Source organism: Nansenia antarctica (assembly GCF_963989245.1).
Source record: "Nansenia antarctica genome assembly, chromosome: 18".
Lineage (NCBI taxonomy): Eukaryota > Metazoa > Chordata > Actinopteri > Argentiniformes > Microstomatidae > Nansenia > Nansenia antarctica.
The window spans coordinates 20,732,282-20,755,605 of NC_137691.1; the positions used below are offsets into that span (position 1 = coordinate 20,732,282).

General features: G+C 44.4%; 3 protein-coding genes across 7 annotated transcripts in view; all 3 read left to right on the forward strand.

Moving 5' to 3' along the window:
- Positions 1-16: 16 nt before the first annotated feature.
- Positions 17-14,184, forward strand: LOC308173152 (uncharacterized protein). Of its 5 annotated transcripts, XM_080548133.1 has the most exons (7): positions 78-250; positions 822-1,239; positions 9,919-9,940; positions 12,979-13,173; positions 13,293-13,396; positions 13,567-13,675; positions 13,925-14,184. In XM_080548133.1, the coding sequence occupies exons 2-7, from the start codon at positions 1,126-1,128 to the stop codon at positions 13,942-13,944; spliced, it is 564 nt and encodes a 187-aa protein (XP_080404259.1). In that variant the 5' UTR covers positions 78-250; positions 822-1,125; the 3' UTR covers positions 13,945-14,184. The 5 variants fall into 5 exon arrangements, with proteins under 5 accessions (XP_080404258.1, XP_080404259.1, XP_080404256.1 ...); XM_080548132.1 differs by having other exon boundaries at positions 17-250; positions 12,997-13,173; positions 13,567-14,184; XM_080548130.1 differs by having other exon boundaries at positions 13,567-14,184.
- Positions 13,930-23,088, forward strand: LOC308173150 (interleukin-17 receptor C-like). Its single transcript, XM_080548128.1, has 10 exons — positions 13,930-13,936; positions 14,143-14,270; positions 14,358-14,414; positions 15,147-15,213; positions 15,459-15,691; positions 19,220-19,273; positions 19,388-19,439; positions 19,584-19,679; positions 21,790-21,822; positions 21,983-23,088. Exons 2-10 carry the CDS (start codon positions 14,187-14,189, stop codon positions 22,660-22,662), a joined length of 1,356 nt encoding a protein of 451 aa, XP_080404254.1. The 5' UTR covers positions 13,930-13,936; positions 14,143-14,186; the 3' UTR covers positions 22,663-23,088.
- Positions 23,089-23,156: 68 nt separating this feature from the next.
- The window catches only part of creld1a (cysteine-rich with EGF-like domains 1a), a 3,635-nt gene continuing 3,467 nt past the window's right edge, over positions 23,157-23,324 (forward strand). Inside the window, exon 1 of the mRNA XM_080548129.1 lies at positions 23,157-23,324. This exon is cut by the window's right edge and continues 457 nt beyond it. The gene's annotated coding sequence lies outside the window, so the exon portion shown is untranslated.

Here is a 23,324-nt window from a genome sequence, read left to right on the forward strand (position 1 = left end):
GGGGGGGGGCTGGACATGGACACAGGAGGGTGGAGTTATGCCAGGACTACCTGCTGACTCAAACCAACCATACCAGTAGTGTGGCAATAACTGTGATTCATAAAGCTGAAACCATGGGGCTCAACAGACATTTCATTGCTGTGGAGTTTGTGATTTGTCAAAGAAAAGTGGTAGTTCCAAAGAACGTTTGATTTATAAACTGTACATGCTGTTGCAGAAAACTGGATTTTGGCTCCCAAATCTGTAGACTGTAAGTATTAAACCTGTATGCTTGTGTCATTTTAGAACACAATGTAAACTGTAGGCTATATCTTACATATCCGAAGTCTGTCTGTTGTAAAAAAAAAAATGATTGAAAGTGATACCATGAGAGAACCATCCTATTTTCAGATAATCATAAATAGCCTAACAGCATACGATGACAACAATTCCAAGTGACCAAGCAGCAGATGTAATAAAAGTTGGATGTTATTTCCAAAAATTATAACTGTAACGTAAATAAGGCCTATGGAATCTTAACTTTTTTGTACATTGTATCATGGGCCTGTCTGTTGATATTCTTATTTCCAAAGAATAACCAATCCCATTCAATCAGTGAGTCAGGAGGACTAGGGTCCGTGTACATTTTGTCAGTTCGATATTCCTTTTGAAAACGAAAACGGATTGACTTATCAGCTCGATATTACATTCACCTAATTTACCGAAATAAAATAAATAGGCCTATAAAATACACCATTGGAAAACGTTAAACTGGGTTTAAAAGAAGAAAAATGTCTTCCACATTTAGGAGCATCATACTTTATCTCTCTCATTTCCCACAGGTAATCACCATATTTTACTCGACAAAGCCAGGTGTGTGATTTCAGGACGAATTGGAAACAGTCCAGATTTAGAAGGCCGGTGACAGGAATCAGGACCGGTTCAACGTGTTTTCCAACAGCCTCCAGAAACGACACCGCGTGCGGGGCTGTGGAAGATGTGGGGCATACTACAGGATTGTGTGTATGGACATAGATACAACTCTAGACAAATAACATTGAATTTCACAATATTTGCAAAGTGAAGTGGAGCCTAGTTGGGCTGCAGCCGGCCTAGCTTTCACATTTCCGCTCTGCGCCGAGGAGAATGATGAAAAGGGTGTATTGGTGGTCGCTTGTGATTCTGCTGTCGTTTTCTACTTCAGCCTTTGCATTGGAGAGGAGGATTGGACATGACAGCCAACAAGTCATCTGCTCTGAGGTAAATTAGCCTAGTCTGAGGTCATTTACAAACTCGTCATTCTGACCTCTAAGTAGACAATCACAATTATGTTGTCATCATATATAAAATGTCCTTATTTACATACAGTATCACCCTCTGTGTAAAAATATACGTTTATTTATAACAGCACAGGATACAGATAAACGGTACAATGAATTGCTTGTTTGAGGCAACCTCTCAACAGTACAGTGTATATTAGGATATAGGAATAAAGAGAAAAATAACAATACATAGAAGGCAACAAGGCACAGTAAAGTATGAAATACTTCAGTAAAGTACTACATTAGGCCTGGACTCCCCGTATGGATATTTTTCTAAACGCACATTTTTTGGTACAATTGGGCTTCTCAACCATACGAACACAGCGTTTTCACTCACATAAACTGAGATTTCTCTAAGCGGATAAAAAAGTGAAGAAATAAAAAAATATATCAGATTGAGTGGATCAGTGTGGTTACGTCAAGCGTCAAGTGTCAATCCGTTCACACATGCGCATTGAAGCAAAACGGTTGTCAACAGCAACAATGGCTGAACTTCATTGTCGGTCCACACAAAATAATCAGATTTTGCTTTCTTCTTGGTCGCCATAACTTGCTTTTCTGTCTTTTTTGTAGTTTTCTTTTCTGTCTGTTTCAAAGAGTTTGGTCTGTTTACATTTTGAGTCACTGCCGCCGTTTGATTGAACTGACTGCGCACGCCCATAACGTTCTTCTTCGGTTTAGGGGCGATCGTGTTCAGTTTTGGCTTTTCGTATGGACAGAGATAAGTTTGTGGTGTGGACAGTTTTTTTTTTTTTAAACGAGGACGAAAATATCTGCTTAAATATCCATATACGTGTAGTCCAAGGCAACGGGAAAGTGCTATTACATCATTTATAATAACAGCAGTCAATCAATATACTATAAGTGTAGCCTTGGATATGGGTCAATGACAAATAATTAGCTCAATTAAAATACAATTATTTGTAAAAGTATTTATATTTGCCTATTATTTATTTGAAGTCAAATCTTTGTCAAGTATCTATTATCTATCTATCTATATCTATCTATATCTATATATATCTATCTATATCTATCTATATCTATCTATATCTATCTATATCTAGTAGATTGTCTATTGCAAACAAAGACATGTTTGCTTTTTCCTTCACTGACAGTGGCATCTAAAAGACATCTAAAATGATAAAAAAAGACATTATAATCATGAAAAACGTTTAAAAGTGTCTAAGATATCTTTAAGTTGACACAAATACACATTTTAGAGTATCTTGGAGCTTTAAATGACATTATTTATTTCATATAGTGGCATTCATTGTGGTTGCGCCAACTGACTTTCTGGTTGCGCCACCTGACTTTTGCCACTGATTTCCCATGTTTACGGTTGTGCCACCCTGACATTAGAGAAGCACAAATTGCGTGAAGTTCATCAGTTATTTGTAAACTTGTGTTTATTTGAAAAGTTTCAAATATAAAGTCATGCCACAGTATTTTATATTGAATGTATTATTATTATTATTATTATTATTATTATTATTATTATTAAAATACCACTTTTAACAGTGTTCTTAATCTGTTCCAGACTGTTGCGCCACCTGACATTTTGGGGGTTTGAGATGCTAAAACACAACGTAATCCATATTATTAGAATGTACTGACAATACATTCTAACTAAACATGTTGTATAGAATAAAACCATATATGACTTGAATTGTCATATACGGAAATAATGAACTCAAAAATATGCATGTCATGTCATTGACCCATATACAGATAAATATAAATATATGCAGTGGGTGTGAGTTTGTGGGTATCAGTGTGTGTGTGTGTGTGTGTGTGTGTGTGTGTGTGTGTATATGTATGATGTGTTGGGGAGAGTGCAATTGTCTCTAGTGCAGGTGAGAAACAGGTAATGCTGCTGGACAGCTCAGGGAATCAGTTCTGGACTGGACCCAGTGAGACACCATCACCTGCTGGAGCCCGAGGTGGTTAGACTGATGCTACATCATTTTCCCCCAGTGTTAAGGGTTCTAGACGTGGTAGTCAGACCCGACAACAGGGTGACAGTAGCATACATTAATCGACAAGGGGGAGTGCGCTCACCATCACTTCATCGCCTAGCGACAGAAGTGTGGCTGTGCGCTGTCACATACCTGAGCTGAAAGCTCTCCACATCCCAGGCCTGCTCAACCAAGAAGCAGATCTGTTATCACGGGGAGGCCTGAGAGAGGACGACTGGAGGCTAGAACCCTCCATTGGCTCTCTGATTTGGGCGCAGTTCGGATGAGTGGAAGTGGATCTGTTTGCGTCACGAACCAATGCACAATGCCCCCTTTGGTTCTCTCTGCGAGAGCAGGACAAGCCGCCACTCGGGGTCGATTCATTCGCACACCACCCGTGGCCAAGGGTCCTGTTGTATGTGTTTCCACCTCTGGCATCTATCCTCCCACTGTTAGCACGAGTGAGATCGGAGAAGCTGGAGTTAATTCTTATAGCCCCCGACCGCCCTGGAGTCCCGTGGTTTCCGGAGCTGATGGAGATGTTGGTAGAGGGCCCATGGCCCATACCTCATTGACAGGATGCACTCTCTCAAGCCAGAGGCTTGGTGAAAGGGCCACCGGTGATGGGGGGTCTCTCATGGCTTGGTTACTTAGAGGGACCTGTTAGAGCGCTGGGGTCTATCAGACGCTGTCTGGTATCCACTACAACTATCTATTGTAAAGCGCTTTGAGTTGCATTTCATGTACGAAAGGCGCTATATAAATAAAGCTTTACTTACTTACTTACAAGGGGATATGCGTCACACTGGCGGGTGTGAAGAGCATGATGTTGACCCAGTCTGTTTCAGGGTTGAAACGTTCTTGTGCTTCTTGCAGTCATTGTTTGACAAAGGGTTAGCTGCGGAACTATTAAAGTTTACGCAGCTGCCATCTCAGCTTGCCATGAAAGTTTTATGACAACAACGCTGTTTAGTCATTCGCTAGTTATGCGATTTTTGACTGGGGTGTACAGGCGTATGCCGAAAACCCACCACCGACCTTACCTTACCTTACCTGTGCGTGGCGGAACTTTTGCTGGACTTTTTGCTGTGTCGTCCTCACTGGGCGCGTGTCTGCTGCGTCTACCTACCTCAGCAGCGTGTCTCAAATAGCGGGTGTTCTGTTCTACAGGTTTTCAGAGGTGTGCTTATCGAGAACTATTGATGCTAGATGAACGGGAGAGGGAGAAATCACTGGAAAAATACTGCCCTTCACCTGATGTTAACATAATATGATTATAGTCTGTGTGGGGTTGCTGCTTTGAAACAGATAGCGTAAGTGTTGATTTAAAAAATCTATATACATATTTACAGACGTAGACATTGGAACTGTAGTCTATGTTGCTGGTAGATCATTTTCACGTCGGCCTCGCACTGAAAAACACTTGTTGAATACGCGAGCCTTCTATTCTCCAGCGAGCGAGCAGCAGCAGTCAGCGTGAGTCGCGGGTGAGAGTGCTTCTCACGCAGCAGGTGGGGCTGCTACAACCTGCTAGAAAGGGCGCCTAAATGAGACTCACACGTAACGCGTAGGTAAGGTAAGGTAGACAGTCATGTTGAGAGCCGCAGCAGCTCTGCCACGCTGTTGTGTCCTGTTTATACCGCCAGTGGGCGCTAGTATGCAAGTGATGTATGCAGTGACGGAAGTGATGTATGCACTTCCGGAGGTGAAGAAGAGGGGTTGAATAAAGTGCGAAGTGAAGAGCAGCATCGTGTCTCCCGGGCTCATTCTTTTACTAACTACTTCTTACTACAGAATACCACATTTTTGGCGACGAGGATGGCTATTTCCGTACCCTTACCTACACCGTTCATGCCTGTGCCAGGCGAACCTGCTATTTCTTTTCCTACTTGGTTGAGAATGTTTGAAAATTACATGCTAGTAATTGATGCTACCGGAGAACAATGGCCGGAGGAAAGAAAGCGCGCGATTCTTCTTCATGCACTTGGGACCGAAGGACAAAGACTGTTCTACACTCTAAAGGATACGGGTGTTACCTACACTTCTGCCGTGGATGGACTGAAAAAGTACTTTGTTCCTAAGGTGAATGTGATTGCTGAACGTCACACATTTCGACAGAGAGCTCAGGGTCCTGACGAGACGGTTAATCAGTTCCTTGCTTCATTACGCGAGCTAGCTGCAGCTTGTGAATTTGGCGCCATGGAGGAACAAATGATTCGTGATCAACTGATTGAGCGTGTTGCTAATACACGCATACGAGACAGACTTTTGCTTGAATCGGACTTGTCTCTGGACAAAGCTACTTCAATGGCCTTACAAATCGAGGCTGGACTACGGAACTCCAACGTTCTCTCTGGAGCTACAGCTTCGGTGAGAGCCATCGAGAAACAGCCGACGAGGAGGAGGTTCGACAAGGGCAAGAAGAAAGATCCGACGACGACTGCACCTGCCACGGTCTACAGCCAGCCAGCTACAACTGGGAATCAGCGCGCCTGCTTCCGATGCGGATCCACAGGACACTTAGCTAACAAGCCTACATGCCCGGCGGTTAAGGTGACTTGCAATACATGCGGAAAAGTTGGACATTTTTCCAAGGTGTGTAGATCGGCTCAAAAAGAGGTGCGTGAGGTAATGGTGAATGACGTTACTGTGCTTTACATGCAGGGGGCCGTCGTGAATGATAAAATTATGTGTACTGTACGAGTTGATGCAAATTATCATTCCCATGATGTTGAGCTGATAGTGGATACAGGCTCATCTGTTTCTATTATTCCAGAGAGTACTTACCAGACACTTTTCCATACATGTGTCCTTGCTGAGCCTACAGTGAATCTGCTTACTTACTCCAGAGAGAAAATTCCTGTTAAAGGTTGCATGCATGCTACAGTTGTTCATAATGGACATTCAGTTACAGGTTCATTGATAGTGGTTGAATCAGGAAATGCATTGCTGGGACTAGATTTATTTGTAGCATTGCAGATGTGCATTGAGGGTAACAAAATTATTACTGTTAGCCCTGCTAGCTCTCCTACTGTGCTCCGAGCACCTACTGTACAGAGTACCACTCCACAGACCGAACCAGAGGTTCTAGTACAGGAGTTAGGGTGTGCAAAAGGTTTTATGCACAAAATACAGGTTAAACCAGATGCTGTGCCAGTACAGCAGAAACTGAGGAGGCTTCCGTTCTCAGTGAGGCAGGCTGTGACCGATGAGCTCGCAGATCTACAGGAAAAAGGCGTTATAGAACGTATAGACGCATCTCCATGGGTTTCCCCTATAGTTGTGACCCAGAGAAAGGGGGGAGGAAAGCCTCGCCTGTGTGTTGACCTCAGAGAACCTAATAAGGCAATCATCAGTGACTGTCATCCCTTACCGCACATGGATGAACTGTTCGCTGAGCTCCGTGGAGCCACAGTCTTTTCTACGATAGACTTAGCCTCTGCTTATCACCAGTTGCCATTGCATCCAGATAGCCGTGATTTAACTGCGTTTATCACGCATGAGGGTCTCTTTCGTTTCTGCCGAGTGCCATTTGGCCTCGCTTCTGCTCCTTCAGCTTTTCAGAAAATGATGTCGACTGTACTGACAGGCCTGCCAGGCGTACAGGCCTACCTGGATGATGTGATTTGCTACGGCATCACACAGCAGGATCACGATGTCAGCCTACGGAGAGTGCTACATGCTCTAAATGAAGTAGGACTTAAACTGAACATGCACAAGGGTAAGTTCAACCAGAAAGCTCTGCGCTTCCTGGGCCACACTGTGTCCAAAGATGGTCTTCATCCTGACCAAGACGGGGTCAGTGCTGTGGCGAACGCGCCTGCCCCGCACGACACATCCTCCCTGCGGTCCTTCCTAGGACTTGCATCGTGGTATAGTAAATTCATACCTGACTTCTCTACTGTGGTGGAACCGCTACGTGCAACACTCAGGGAATCTACTGACACTAAGTTTGAATGGACAGCGGATGCAGAGTCCAGTTTTACTGAGGTTAAGAGACTGATTACTGAGAGTCCTACCTTAGCATTATATGATCCTGAGTTACCTACTTATGTCACTACCGATGCTTCTAACTATGGATTGGGGGCTGTAATGAGCCAGATTCACCCAGACAATACAGAGAGAACCATAGCTTTTGCGTCCAGGACACTTTCTCCTGCAGAGAGAAAGTACTCTACCGTCGAGCGTGAGGCGCTGGCCTGCGTTTGGGCGGTGGAAAGGTGGAGAACCTACCTGTGGGGACATCGTTTTGTCCTACGCACAGACCACCAAGCGTTGACAACCCTACTCACTTCCAGGGGTACGGGTCGCGCAGGTCTGAGAATAGCGAGATGGTCTGCACGTCTACTATGCTTTACTTATGATGTCACTTACCATCCAGGGAAACGTAATGTGACGGCTGACTGCTTGTCCAGACTCCCTCTGCCTTCGACAGGAGAGGTGGAGGAGGAGCCAGACATGGTGGCTACTGTGTTCACAGGTTCCTCACATGCCATATCTGTGACCGAGTTCACTGCTGCCTGTGAGGCCTGTCCTGAACTGACTCAACTGAGACAGCAGATACAGAAAGGTTGGCCAAAATGCAGTAAGAATGTGACAAAGGAACTTGCTCCATATTTTAGAGTGAGAGATGAACTGGCTGTGGATGAACTACTTGTCATGAGAGGCCCCGACCGTGTGGTTGTTCCTACTACACTACGGTCTAAAGTTGTAAATTTAGCTCATGAAGCGCATCAGGGAATAGTGCGTACTAAACAGAGACTACGAGAGCTATATTGGTGGCCGCAAATGGACAGATGTGTCCAGACATTAGTAGGCTCATGTGTACCTTGTCAATACAATGACAAAACAGCCAAAACTGCGCCTGCACCACTTACCCCAGTGGAACTGCCAGGTGGACCATGGGAGAAGGTGGCCATTGACATTGTTGGTCCCTTTGACTGTGCGACATGGGACTGCCGTTATGCTATTACACTCACAGACTATTACAGTAAGTGGCCAGAGGTGGCGTTTGTCTCTACTGTAACTACAGAGGCGGTTATTAGCTTCTTGACTACAGTGTTTAGTCGTGAAGGTAACCCTTCCTTCCTGGTCTCTGACAACGGATGTCAGTTTACCTCCCATGCTTTTGCAAGCTTTCTGGGAGAGAGAGAGATAAAGCACCTGCGTTCCAGTGTTTATTATCCAAGAGCCAACGGGGCTATTGAGAGATTTAATCGAGTTCTCAAAGAGTGTATTCAGACGGCTGAGAGAATGCACAAGCCATGGAAACATGTAGTAACAGAGTTCTTACTGAACTATCGCGCTACGCCGCATGCTACTACAGGAGCTACTCCCTTTGAGTTGCTGAGGAACAGAAAGATGCGTACAAAACTAAATGTCCTCCCTGTCTCACACCAAATTAAGTCACATGAGAAAGTGCAGGAGACAGTGAGACGCAAGCAACAGGAGAGTAAGGAGTACACAGACAGAATGAGGGGAGCGAAAGTGCCCATGTTCCAAGTGAATGACACCGTACGTGTCCGCAGACCGGAGCATGTAAAAAAGGGATCATCAAGATTCACAGAACCGCTGACAGTAGTTAGTAAAGCAGGACAGAATACATACCTGCTCAGTGATGGTCGAAAATGGAATGCATCCAAGCTTACACGCTTCCCCAAGGATGCTCTGTCTGGCACCAGTGGTGAAAAGGAGATTGAGCTAGAGGAGTTCACGGTGCCCGAGACAGAGAATGTGTTTAATGAACCAGGTCCAAGAAGGAACCTGAGAGTCAGAAAACCACCTAGGTGGCTGGTAGACTTTGTGCCGTAGAGAACGTACTAAAAGGGTAGGATAGAACACGGTTCTAACTTAGTACAAAAAGGTCCTACAATGCAATGACAAAAGTGAATGTTCATTTCATGTTTCACTGTCATAAACTGTTTATTGTTGTTATTCATTATGCTGATTCATTCATTTTCATTTCCTTCGTTTTCATTTTATTTCAATTGTACTGACACCAGTCTACAGAATATTGCATTCGTTGAGGACTGTAATCCCTTTAAGAAAGGGGGAAATGTTGTGTCCTGTTTATACCGCCAGTGGGCGCTAGTATGCAAGTGATGTATGCAGTGACGGAAGTGATGTATGCACTTCCGGAGGTGAAGAAGAGGGGTTGAATAAAGTGCGAAGTGAAGAGCAGCATCGTGTCTCCCGGTCTCATTCTTTTACTAACTACTTCTTACTACAGAATACCACACACGCACACACAGCTGAGGGAGAGGTGGCCGGTGTGTCCCAAGCGTAACCCAGCTTAGTATATCACAGACATTCACACTTCACGTAGAAGAGAGAGTGACATGAGAAGATTGACATGCCAAAAATGATCTAGTCACATCCCTTTCTTGCCACCCAATCCCATGGCAGGTGTGTGATTTCCATGGCACCATGGTTTATGGATTAAGGATTTTTGGCACTGTCCCAGGCAGCAGAGGGAAGCTGTGTGGGTGAATGTAGGGAGATGGAATTTCATAGTTTCATTGTTTATTAGGACATTTGAGTATTTAAGTAAGTTAGTTTCAGTATTTCAACTGTTGTTTGGATGAATGGGTTGTGTATGGATGAGGTATCAGATTCAAACATTGTGTTAGTGTTGTTTTGACTGTCTACTTGTCTCCCACCAGGGTCTCTTAAACTGCACCATGGGTGAGTTTCTTCTTCTCTCTCTCTCTCTCTCTCTCTCTCTCTCTCTCTCTCTCTCTCTCTCTCTCTCTCTCTCTCTCTCTCTCTCTCTCTCTCTCTCGTTGTGTCATGCCCCACACTCCCTCCTGTCTGTCCTTGCATGTCTGTTTGGGTGGTGTATGGCTACGTTCACACTGCAGTGATGTTTTTGCAGACACGCGACTCAGGCCTGATTTATGCATGACCGTGGGAACAGCGCATGCAATCTGACTTTTTTAAATCCGACCTGGGTCGCGTTCAGAGGTGGTATTACATCGTTCAGAGGTGGTATTACATCGTTCAGAGGTGGTATTACATCGTTCAGAGGTGGTATTACATCGTTCAGAGGTGGTATTACATCGGATACATGTCTGATATTTAGCAACGCGCCCCCGTCTGAACTGTCAAGTCGCGTTTAATGCGACTTTTACGTCACTCTAACAGCAACCCTGCACTCTAGAGCAATTGCTCATTATATATTGCTCATGTCTTTACCGGCTTCCGGTTTTGCTGCACAAAAACTTGAAAATGAAACCTGTTGTAACATGTTATCCTATATATTATATGTCATAAATCTAGATTTACTTGCAGTAGGCCTATACAGAGTAGACCTGTATCCTACAAAGAGACTTAGATTTAGATTTAGTAATCTAAAAATGAATAAGACCCCTATACTTTATTTTATTTTTTGCGTCTTTGCGTGTGTAGAAAAGCTCTATATAAGTCTAATGTATTATTATTATTATTATTATTATTATTATTATTATTATTATTATTATTATTATTATTATCATCCATGGTTACTTCTGTAAACTGCGCTGCTCGTGACATCCTGACGTCATTGTTATTGCCCTTCTGCGCATGCCGGTGTGTTCAGGCCCGTGGAATGTTCACACTCGTCAATGTAGGTCAAATATAGGTCACATTTTAAAAGTCATGTGAACTGCCCAAAAAAAAATCGGATCTGTGTAAAAAATCGGAATTGAGCATCAAGACCTGGGGGCTGTTCCACTAAAGGTGGATCAGTATATCGGCGATTGAAATAAATCAGGCGATCAGGCAACTCGGGATTGGAATTCAAGCCTCAGGTGATTCCTCGAACGAGGATCAGGCTTGTGTTATGAGTGTTCACAGAAGACCGGCTTAAAAATCTTCGATATGGGCGCGTGCACGCAGACATAAAGAGCCCCGAAGAGTCGATCTGTCGAAATGAAGATACTCCACTCTGCAGGGGTTCTACATTTGCGCAGCATTCCGAATTATTGATCTTTATGAAGACGGAAAAATAAGATGTAAAATAGTGCAATACTGCCGCAATTAACAAGGCGAGGGAAATGGTTTGGCAAGAAATTGCTGACCGATTAAATGCGTAGGTCATACTAGCCCCAGTTATTGTTATATGTTCATATTTTAATAAATGAATATTACTACTGTGGTGATATCAGCAGCAGGCTACAAACCATCATATCGCCACAATGGCCTAGTGGTATCGACCGCTGCCATAGAATCTATTTGTCATTTTTAGACGGTGGTTCAAATCCCTCTTCGGACGCACTTTTTACTGCATTTCGTTGTCTGAATCTAATCTAAAATCTCATCTCAAAAAGTATGTAGGCTATAAAATTATGGTGCAGGCTAATTTACAAGAACTGACACGATTACAATGGTGTTTGAAGCCTTTGCATGAAATCTTCGGTTAAATGTAAAAAAAACAAAAAAACTTCACTTAAATCAAGTCTCGAACACGCAACCTTTGGAACTCTAGCTGGCTGCCTTAACCACTGCGCCAGCCAGACCGCTGTGATGACAGCAATGCAAGTTGAAACAATTACCTTTTTTTTGTTTTACACTTTTATTTATTGATCTATCGATCTATCTATCACACTTTCAAAATATCAAGTTATCTATCACACAATCAAACTATCTATCGATCGATCACACTTTCAAAATATCAAATTATCTATCTATCACACAGTCAAACTATCTAATCTATCTATCTCGTGTGAAGTGGGAACTAATATTTCCTAAAAGACACTTGAGGAACTGTCGTTCGGGATGCAGTTTCCGCCTGTGAGCCTTTTTTGACGCGCGTCTCACTTTAGCCAGTCTTTTAGCCTGCTCGCGACCAGGCTAATTATATCTGACTCAGAAGGAGCTCAACCAAGCAGCGAATTATTTGAGCCACATTGATGGAACCGAACGCAAGCTAACATTATCGCCGATTAGAACTTTATCGAGGCTTAGAAGATAATCCACCTTAGTGGAATGGGCCCCTGCAGTGTGAACGTAGCCTATGTGTGGGATGGCTAGCCTCTGGTTCCCTGTCACGTTATCCGTCATCTGTTCCACCTGCTCATTCTTCACACCTGAGGGTCATTGGCTTCATCACCCCATCATTAGCCCTGATATAAAGACCGGTCCAGCCTTCACATTAGTGCCAGATCGTAGCTTCTGTTACCCAGTTAGTCAAGTTTCCAGCCTTTTCCTAAGATTCTGTTCTGTCAGTCTACTTAGTATTCTGACCTCTGTTTTCCCTGTCTGCCCCACCTGCCCTGCCTGCTTGTCCTCCCTACCTGCCCTGCCAACCCCTGCCTGCCTGCCCTGCCAACCCTGCCAACCCAGTGAACCCCTGCCTGCCCTGCCAACCCCTGCCTGCCCTGCCCTGCCAACCCCTGCCTGCCCTGCCCTGCCAACCCCTGCCTGCCTGCCCTGCCAACCCAGTGAACCCCTGCCTGCCCTGCCAACCCCTGCCTGCCTGCCCTGCCAACCCCTGCCTGCCTGCCCTGCTAACCCCTGCCTGCCTGCCCTGCTAACCCCTGCCTGCCCTGCTAACCCCTGCCTGCCTGCCCTGCTAACCCCCGCCTGCCTGCCTGCCCTGCCAACCCCTGCCTGCCTGCCCTCCTATCCCTCGTCACTCAATAAATACACCCAGCTTTGGGTTTCACCTTCATCTGCCTCTCTGTTTGTGTTTTACATTTGGGTTCACTAGTCTGACCGTCACACATCGGCTATATCCTGTACAGTATCTCTCTCTGTCTCAGACACTTGCCACCCCTTGGCTGTTCCCGGGTCAGGACCTATAGATGTCCAGGGTCTGGAGGTAGAGGCTGTGCTGTGCTGCATTGAAGACAGTGGATGGAGACCCTGCCTTCTGATCCACATTCAGATCCACATCCGTCCTAGTGAGGATTACAGTGATGGTCTGAGAACACAGACAGGTGTGAACAGACTAATGACAGGAGGGAATATTAGGGGGAGTATATTGTATCCTGTATATCCTCTAATGCCTCGTTTATTGCTCCTCTCTATCTCCCCTGCTGGGCTCTCTGTGTTGCAGCAGCAGCATCTGTACATGTGTGCTGGACTCCAGCAGGCCTTCTGACTCAGTGCAAGAGGGTGAAGTTCACTGTGACCGCTTTAGACGAGCTAGATGAGGCCAAGGTATATTCAGTAAAAATAGATGCAATTTAGTTAATGTAATCTGCTTTTCTATAAAGTGTATGTGTGTGCGTGCATGCGTGTGTGTTTGTGTATGCATAAAATATGTGCACAGAAAACCTGGTGCGTGCTAGTGCATGTGTGATTAATGTCCGTCTTCCTCTATGATTCAGCAGGCTAACCTGTCACTCCTGGCCATGGAGGAGGTTGACTTCAGCAGTCAGGTGACCGTGTCTGTTTGGGACCTTCACTATAAGGTTGTAGTGCCATCAGTGGATGAAGGTATCAATATTATCATAACAGTCCAAAAATCCCTCTACTAAAATGTGTGTATATGATGAAACCTTCTATAAATATGGTATTTATTTTCAGTTGTGAAATTGGGTCAGCATTTGTACTCTTCTATCGATCTTTTGTTGGTTCAGCATTATGTCTGTTCTGAAAGCCTTTACTGTTTTGTGAAATATGTGAACTGAAGTTGAACTAATTTAATGAATTGTCTTACACATCTGTCTGTCTTTCCTCTTGTAGAGAAATGTAAAGGTAAGTGAATTACTTATCTACACTATATTTGTTTGCATTATTGTTAGTGTGCCTTTCTTTAACTACACACCCTTTGACCAGTATTATGACTCCTGAACAAAACATTTAGTAAAAAATGTTTTGCCGTACCAAGTACCCCATAGCATTTCTTCTCTTTTGGCCATATTAATTAAGATTGCTCTCTAATTCGCTTGTGTCTCTGTCAGTCCTCAGACTCAGCACTGTGATTGACAAGGAGAGAAGTGTGGTGATGCTGCAGGTTGATGGCAGGGATGAGGGCAACACCCTCCCTCTAGTAATGTGCCTACAACATGAGACAAATGGAGTGTGCAGGGTCAGTGAGGTGCTTGACTGTTACTCCACGTGTTTCTCTCAGCTTCAGTCTCATAAGAAATGGCTCATGTTGTCTGTTCTGTTCCAGAACTGGAAGGAGATGACCATTCCACTGCACTCTGTCACCCCCTGCATGTGTTTTCAGGTACTGGATAACCAATCTTTTATTAGTCACCGAGGCCCAGTAGTTCCAAAATCCAAATGTTGATGACATGAATGTTTATGCTCATAAAAGTATCACAACAAAGATTGTCAATCACAAATGTAATTTAGATTAAAGAAAAAATATCTTCAACCAAAAAAAATCATCTGTCATCACCTTTCAAAAGTAATTGCGGACAATAGTATCTGGCATTGCACCACCACTCAGTCTGTCATTTTGAGGGAAATCCATAGGTGGGCCTAGATCATCAGCAGGTGCAAGGGGCTCTGGGGGATCATGGATGTCAGATAGGGGGACTCTGCCATGGACAGGATATTGTGTAGCACAATACAAGCCAGTGTTATGCGGCAGGGTCGTTGGGGTTCCACTCTCAGATAGTTGAGGCATGCAAAATGCCTCTTCAGTACTCCATTATGATTTTATGTCCTTTATGTATTTCGGAGATCGGTAGGATTATTATTATTATTATCGGTAGGATCTAGTAATCCTGAAAAGTCTGAATCTGGATCAGGGTGATCCTATCCTGAATTGCTTTGAAATACTGGGTCAAAATCTTTCTGTGTTACCTGATCCTGGATCACAAAAAATTGGATTTCAAAATCTGATCGGATCTGATTGAGAATAAATGTTTTGAACTACTGGGCCCTGGTTATGGACACTCCGACAGCCAACTCCCTGTCGATTTCTCATTCTGATTTTGTGTGTTTTTTCCAGGTGTGGTTATATAAAAAAGACCAGAGGTCTTGTCGAGCTGTGAGCTGTCCCTTCATGAAACATCCTGGTAAATTAGAGGCCCTAATCCTGGCTGTGTAGCTTACTTCCATCCTGTGTATTATATATTGTATCCTGTATATTATGTAAATGACCATTACAATTTTATTTGCATTTCCATGATAGTTTCCACTTATATAAGGCAGCGGTATCTGTATATTTGGTCATGGACATGGATAATGCATCCCATAGGAACTGGAATGTAATCCCTCTGTTGAATACTCAACAATAATGTCTCTCGTGTCTCTTTTCCAGAGCTTTTCCAGAAGAACGTATGGGAGAATGTGTCCTTTTCTGTGGTCCAGGGTCAGATGAACAGTGGTGGTTTCATGCTCTCCTGGAACGTGTCTGCCCCCTGTAGGGTGAAGGCTGAAGTGTGGCCCTGTCAGAGGGATGCAGGCATGGCCAGTGTCGAGTGCAAAGAGATAAAGGGCTTCAGAAAGCATCTGTCAGATGTTACATGGAGGGAAAACCACAGGGGGCACTGGGTAAGCATACAGAGTCATCAGGCTTGTTTGACATAAACATTAAATCAGATGAGAATTCAAGCTAAGCTAGGCAAGACCAGGCGGGGGCAGGTGGGGGCAGTGTATCTGTGCAGTCTCAGTGTATCTGTGCAGTCTCAGTGTATCTGTGCAGTCTCAGTGTATGTTATGTTAATTTTATTTATAATGCGCCCCCCATCCAACTTTTATATCGGCCCGGGGCGCAGCCCGGGTAAAGGAACAGATAAAGACAAGGACAAGGAACACAGAAAGCAATCAGACACAGATGACTTAAACGTACAACTCAAGGGATACAATTCACAACAAATAGGGAGTAGACTTAGGGAACATCATTTACGAAGAGGTGGGATTTTAACTTGGCTCTAAAGGAGTCCAGAGTGGGGGCAAACTTGATGGCAGAAGGGAGCGCGTTCCACAGGGTCGGTGCTATCACCGCAAAGGCACGGTCACCCTTCCTCTTGAGGTTGGTGCGGGGGACCCTCAGGCTGAGTTGGGCATCGGACCTGAGCCTGGGCCTTGAGGTGGAAGACTGGTCCAGGAGGTCCTTGATGTAGGGTGGGGCGAGACTGTTGAGAGCTTTAAAGACAAAGGTGCAGATTTTGAACTTCACCCTCTTCTTCACTGGGAGCCAGTGAAGGGAGATGAGGACAGGGGAGATGTGGTCCCTCATTTTGGTGCCTGACACCAGCCTGGCAGCGGCATTTTGGACTAGCTGCAGGCGGTAGATGGTCTTATCAGGAAGTCCAGCATAGAGTGAGTTGCAGTAGTCGAGCCTAGATGAAATTAGCATGAGGACGACCCTCCTCAGGTCACTGGGGGTGAGGAAGGACTTGATCTTGGCTATGATGCGTAGTTGGTAGAAACATGACTTCACGACGGAGCTCACTTGTCGGTCAAGGTTGAGCTCGGAGTCAAAGATGACACCGAGGTTCTTGACATGTGGTCTGACAAGGGTGGACAGGCTTCCCATGTTGGTGCTGAGCTGAGTGATGGCGTTGGTGTTGCCGATGAGGAGGATTTCCCCCTTGCTCTCATTCAGCTGTAGGAAGTTCTGGGCCATCCACTCCTTCACATCGCGGAGGCAGTCCATCAGGCGCTTCAGATCGGCGGGGTCGTCAGTGTTGATTGATAAGTAGAGCTGGGTGTCGGGTTCTGACGAGATTTCCAACTCCTGAAAAGGCAGTGTCAAAGAACTCTAGAATGTTCCAACCATGTTCTTTATGTAAATCCTCCACACCTTTCTTGTTGGATTCATGTGAGGTCACGTGAATAGTCTCAGTTTTAGAGGTGTTAGGTCTCTCTCTGAACGTGTCCTGATGTGTGTCAAATGAAGCTTGTGAAGCCATAATGTGTGCGCTCATTAAGGTACGCTGTATTGTTGTCCTGTGAACAACTAGACCGGTGTCTGCTACTCTTTTTTGCAGCTCTTTTGCAGTGATGTGTGGGTTCTTCTGAGCATTTCTCACCAGATCTCAGGTAATTCTATCTGAAATCTTTCTTGGTCTTCTAGATCTTGCCTTGACTTCAATTGTTCCATTTATTTTCCATTTTCTGATTACGTTTCTGACAGTGGAAATGGGTAGTTTGAAACATTGCAAAAGTTTTTTGTAGGCTTCTCCTTGATGGTGGAAGTGAACTATCTTGATTCTGACATCCTTGGACAACTGTTTAGAGGAACCCAGGGTTTTTAACACCAGACACAACAGCCACCGCAGTCGGATACTTAAGAAGGCATGGAGTTACTTGAGAATATATAGTTCAACCCTGGAATTATATTCACCTGACTCATTGAAGCCCTAACAAGTAAATCACCTTGGTCTGGGCCTTAGTAATCATCTTCTCAAAAGGTAACAAAGAATAATCCAAAAGGGTTCCCAAACTTTTGCACAGGGCCCTTTTCCTTTTTTATCATTTAAAAACTCTGAAAAATAAAAATAAAAATAAACCTTGCTTTAAATGTGCAGAAAGGTGTCATGTTTAACTTTGTAGTATTTGGTGTTCAGGTTTGCTTTCAATCACTTGGGCCCAGTAGTTCAAAACGTTTAATCCCTATCTGATCAGATCAGATTTGGATTTTGGGTAGTTCAAAACCAAAAAACTGGATTAGGATCACTTTGATATCCGATCAGATCAGGAAATCAAATCCAAGCTTTAATCTGGATCAAATCTTCAAAACGGGTAGTTCAAACATTCATATCCACTAGATGGAGATCGGTAGGATTAAAGCACTGATATTCAGGATCTAGTAATCTTGAAAAGTCTGAATCTGGATCAGGGTGATCCTGTCCTGAATCCAGATTAAATCCTTTGCTTTGAAATACTGGGACAAAATCTGTCCGAGTTGTCTGATCCTGGATCACAAAAAATTGGATTTCAAAATCTGATCGGATCTGATTGAGATTAAACGTTTTGAACTACTGGGCCTTGGAGATTAATTGTAACAGACATTTAAACCATGGGTGCCCAAAATGTTTTGGACCCCACTGTATATATGTACCCCTCTGTATATATCACCCTCACTCTCCACTTTTAAATCCCACCTCAAAACCTACCTGTTCTCCCATGCATACAACCTCCCCTACCCCTACCCATCTCCCCTAACCCTGCCACCCCCTGGACATTGCTGCATTAATTGTTCCCTGTTCGTTAACTCTGTGTTCTATGTGCTCATGTTATCTGTTGCTAGTTGTTTCTGTGTTTTCTGTTTTTCCCATGTTGCAGCGTCTTTGAGCCCCAGATTTTTCTATAAATACCATGAATTATTATTATTATTATTATTATTATTATTATATATGTGCAGATCAATAGATCTCTCAAATACCATAATAATTGATGTCTTACCACGGTCTATATATTGTGGCATATACAGTGTCCTCCACAATTATAGGCACCCCTGGTAAAGTAAAAAGGGTTATAAAAAAATCACCTTTTGGTGAATTAGCTTAATTTCACACTGAAAATAATTGAGAAACATCCAACCTTTAATTGAAGTAAATATAAATAAATATTCAGAGAGAAAATTTGCCTTATTCATACATCAACATGTGAAAGATAAGAGAACACTCAAATCAACTGAGGGAAAAGTGTGTTGCGCTTCATAAATCAGGAAATGGCTATACAAAAATAGCTACTGACCTGAAAATACCCATATCTACCTTTAGGGCAATACTTAAAAGTTCAAAGCAACTGATACTGTTACAAAGTTGCCTGAAAGAGGACCCAAGTTTATTTTTGTCTTGTTAGGGTAAATCGCATCATGAACTCCATGAAATACCAGGACATTTCTGAATCTGAAGCTGGCTGCCTCTGCCAGGAAACTAAAACTGGGTTGTCATTGGATCTTCCAGCAGGACAATGATCCAAAACATACGTCCAAAACATATGTCCAAACATACGTCCATAGCCATCTCTGTGGAAACTGCTCAAAATATATCCTATTAAACACTGTTATTTCCTAATCAAACCTCATCATCTCACATGTCTTGAAGCTGACAAACATTTCTGTTTCAGAAGATGCCAGGAGTGTTTGAGGATATCAACCCTCGGCTTGCACTGTGTGTGATGGTAAGACACTCCTGCTGGTTGATACTTGTTCTTTAGATGTTCCCATTTTCCCAATGATCTGAACTCATCATAAATTAAATGTGTATGTTTGTCTGTGTGTCTCTGTCCAAACAGGTGAGGGTACAAGGAATGGACAATGAGCTCGGCCCTTTCTGTCCAAATGACTGTTAGTATTTTAATGAGACATGCATGCATGCTAATGTAGCTAAGTCAGTGATGGATACATTTTGTTTGAATCATGAGGCTGGTGAAGCTATTGAGATTGGGAAATGGGACATACACTAATAATGTCTGTATCTCTCCTTTCCAGTCAGCAGATGGCGTTGGAGTGTCCTTGTCATTGTTATGGTGCTTTTGGTTGGCCTGGCAGTTCTTGGATTCTATTTTATTCGTGATACAATGAAACGTGAGTCTCTATGCTGCTTATGCTACACAATACAAATGGCAGGGAAAGAGAGAAGGACATTTTTCACTCTAGCTGTATGTATTTCCTCTCCTCCTCCCACTCCTTTCAATGACTGCTTTCTTGTGTGTCTCACTGAATGACTTTTGTCTTGTGTACTGTATGATCACTGCCTTCAGGAATGTGGGCAAAGTCTTTTTGGGGGGGGGAGCAGAGTTTGACATTGGCCGATTTGCATTCACCATTTTTCTTCATTTTCTTTTACTTTTTCCCCACCCGTCCTCCCGTCCCACCCACCCCCACAATGACAACAGACAAGTAGAAGGGAAAAAGAAAAAAAACAAACAGCAACACACATAACAAAACCAATACAGTATTATTGACAATTAAACGAGTAAAAGTAAAATAAAGGTTAAACATTTCTGCTTCAGCTTATGTGTATTTCGCCATAGAGGTAAGGAGTGAATTTATCAGGGATCCGCAGCCAGTTGATGATGTATGTAAGAGCTTGGTTGGTCAGTCAGGGGGAAGAACAGATAGGCCATTGAAATAGGAGACACTATTTCAATGGAACTTTTTTAGGAAGCGTTGACTAGACCCTCTAATTTTTTCCAGATGCAGGAACGACATCACATCTTTCAGCCAGGCAGAGAATAAGGGGGGGGGGGGGGGGGGGGGGTAGGTGATTTCCAGGATAGGAGTATTCTTCACCTGGCTAAAAGTGTTACAAATGCAATTGCGTCGGTCTCGTTGGAGTTGTGAGGGAGGGGTTCTGCTGGCACACCAAAAATGGCCAACAAAGGACAAGGATGTAGATCTCTATGCAGTATGTTTGAGAGTGCATAGAACATTTAAAACCAGTATAATCTAAGTTTTGGACCAGAACATGTGTGAGAGGTCTGCTTGTAGACCGCCGCAACGATCCCATCTGGGGTCGGAGTCAGTCAGGGTAGATGTCCTGTAGGAGTCAGGGTAGTCAGGGTCGTCAGGGTGGGAGTCAGGGTAGATGTCCTGTAGTCTGGGGTGGGAGTCAGGGTAGATGTCCTGTAGTCTGGGGTGGGAGTCAGGGTGGATGTCCTGTAGGAATCAGGGTAGATGTCCTGTAGGAGTCAGGGTAGATGTCCTGTAGGAGTCAGGGTAGATGTCCTGTAGTTTGGGGTCAGGGTGGATGTCCTGTAGGAGTCAGGGTAGATGTCCTGTAGTCTGGGGTCGGAGTCAGGGTAGATGTCCTGTAGGAGTCAGGGTAGATGTCCTGTAGGAGTCAGGGTAGATGTCCTGTAGGAGTCAGGGTAGATGTCCTGTAGGAGTCAGGGTCGATGTCCTGTAGTTGGAGTCAGGGTAGATGTCCTGTAGTTTGGAGTCAGGGTAGATGTCCTGTAGTTTGGATTTACTGAGGTGAGCTCTGTGCACCACCTCTAGCTGGATCAGACTAAGTCGAGCACAGGATGATGAGGAGTTCACCCTATCTCATGCTTCCTTCCACCAATCTCCCACCAGCTCCACTCCCAGTTCCCCCTCCCATCTAGTTCTTGACCCAGAGGCCGTGTCATTGTTCAGAGACATGATGTTTTGGTAAATTCCAGCTGTAAGTCGACTCTGAGTAGGAGACAACTTAAGAAGGGTCTCCCATAGTAGTTCTTGAGGGGGCCTAGGGAAGGAATCAAACTTTGTGTGTACAAAATGACAGACCTGAAAATAACGCAACAAATTTGAGTGTGGTAGACTAAATTTGGCACATAAAAAATCAAAACTAGCAAAATTATCACCATCGTAAAGGTCTTTGAAGCAATTGATACCCAATCCAGAATGGAGGGAGTAAATAAATGATTATTACTAATGGGCCCCAGAATTGATGTTGAGAAATACTTAAAGTGACGGCGGAACTGTATCCAGATCTTTAGAGTGGAGAGCACCAAAGGGTTTGAGGGCAAAGTCAATACACAGACACACAAACATAGACACACACATACATACGCATGCAAGCATGCACGCAAGCACAAAGGGCCTCAGTGTTGATAATCATTATGTCACTGTATTATATATTGTGTTATATATTGTATTATATATTGTATTGTATATTGTATTATATATTGGATGTCTGTCTCTCCAACAGGATGGGCATGGAAGTGGCACCACAATGGAGCAGGTTTTTTATACTACTCATACAACTATCTGTCTAAAGTAAAATAAAATAATATTCATATTCAATATTTGCCAATGATAAATAATCATTGGCAAAAACATGTTGCACAAATATAACAAACTCTTACGTGTGTGTGTGTGTGTGTGTGTGTGTGTGTTCGCAGCTAGGAGGGGACATGTGGTATTGCTGAGTCCCCCAGACATGGAAGAGGCTATATCAGAACGGGTGTGTGGACTGGGTGCCTCCCTATGTGCCCAGGCGCTCAGTGTGTCTGTTGACCTGTGGAGCCGGGCAGAGCTGTGCTCTCTAGGCCCCCTGCCCTGGCTGCACTCCCAGCTGCAGCGCCTGCACAGCCAGGGGGGACGGGTGGTGTTGGTCCTGACCCATGCAGCCTGCAAGAGGGCAGAGGAATGGACCCTGCAGGGTAGGGACATAGCCCAGGGGGACATAGCCCAGGGGGACATAGCCCAGGGGGACATAGCCCAGGGGGAGGGTCAAGGGGAGGCAGAGGACAAGGGACTTCTTCAGGACTCGTCTCCATACTCAGACGTGTTCAGTTCCGCATTAAGCTGCATTAAGGCGGACAACCAGCAGGGCCGTGCTGGAGAGCGCTTCCTCCTGGTGCACTTTGAGTCGCACCCTGCTCAGCCCACTGGCGGGGAGAGGGGTCTACCAGACCTATTCCAGGGGCTGCCCCTATTCCACCTGCCCTCCCAGAGCCAAGGACTCCTTTCAGAGCTGGACATGGGGGCCAAAGAGGCTGAGGGTGCTAGAAAGCATTGGAGGACAGAGGGGAGGGGGAGGGGACTTCACAAGGACTGTCAGAAGGCATTCAGGATTTGAGTAGAGGCTCAGAGGCTTACTTACTGTAAGGTAGCAGCTGCCCTACAATGTGTTGTAATGCCTTATTTACTGCAGGCACACCCACCCCAGATGAGACTGCATACTGTACACTGGCTATGTAAATAAACTCTATGAAATGAAATATAAATATGTTGGTATTAACAAATATTTATTTTCACAATAAATGTTCCCACAGCAGAAAATACTCTCTTATATTCAGGCAAATCGGCAACAGACAGTAAATATCCGTGGGAAATGTATGCATTGGGCGCGCAATCAGATACGCAGCCATGCACTTGTGCGGCTATAAATAAGGTCGTTATCATGTGGTGCGTTTGGCCTTCTGATTGGTCCACAGTCAGTGTAGTTAGTCCTTCCTTTTGCCCCTCGAAATACTATGATTGGTCCAGGGGAATGTCAGCGCAGATGAGACAGAAAGTGCTGTTGATTGACTCATGTGGCTGATAGAGTGGAGCCGCTCCTAGAAACCTCGTCTGGCTCCGTGGGAGGAACGGAAGCCCGAGATCAGCGAACAGGCGTCCCGTAGCGGGCAGCGAAGTTGCCCTGGACTAAACGCGGAATTTGTTTACGACGACTTGTCATTCACTCTCAAAGTTATCACAAACGTCAAAGGTAAAAATCAAGAGCTGAATGATATGATA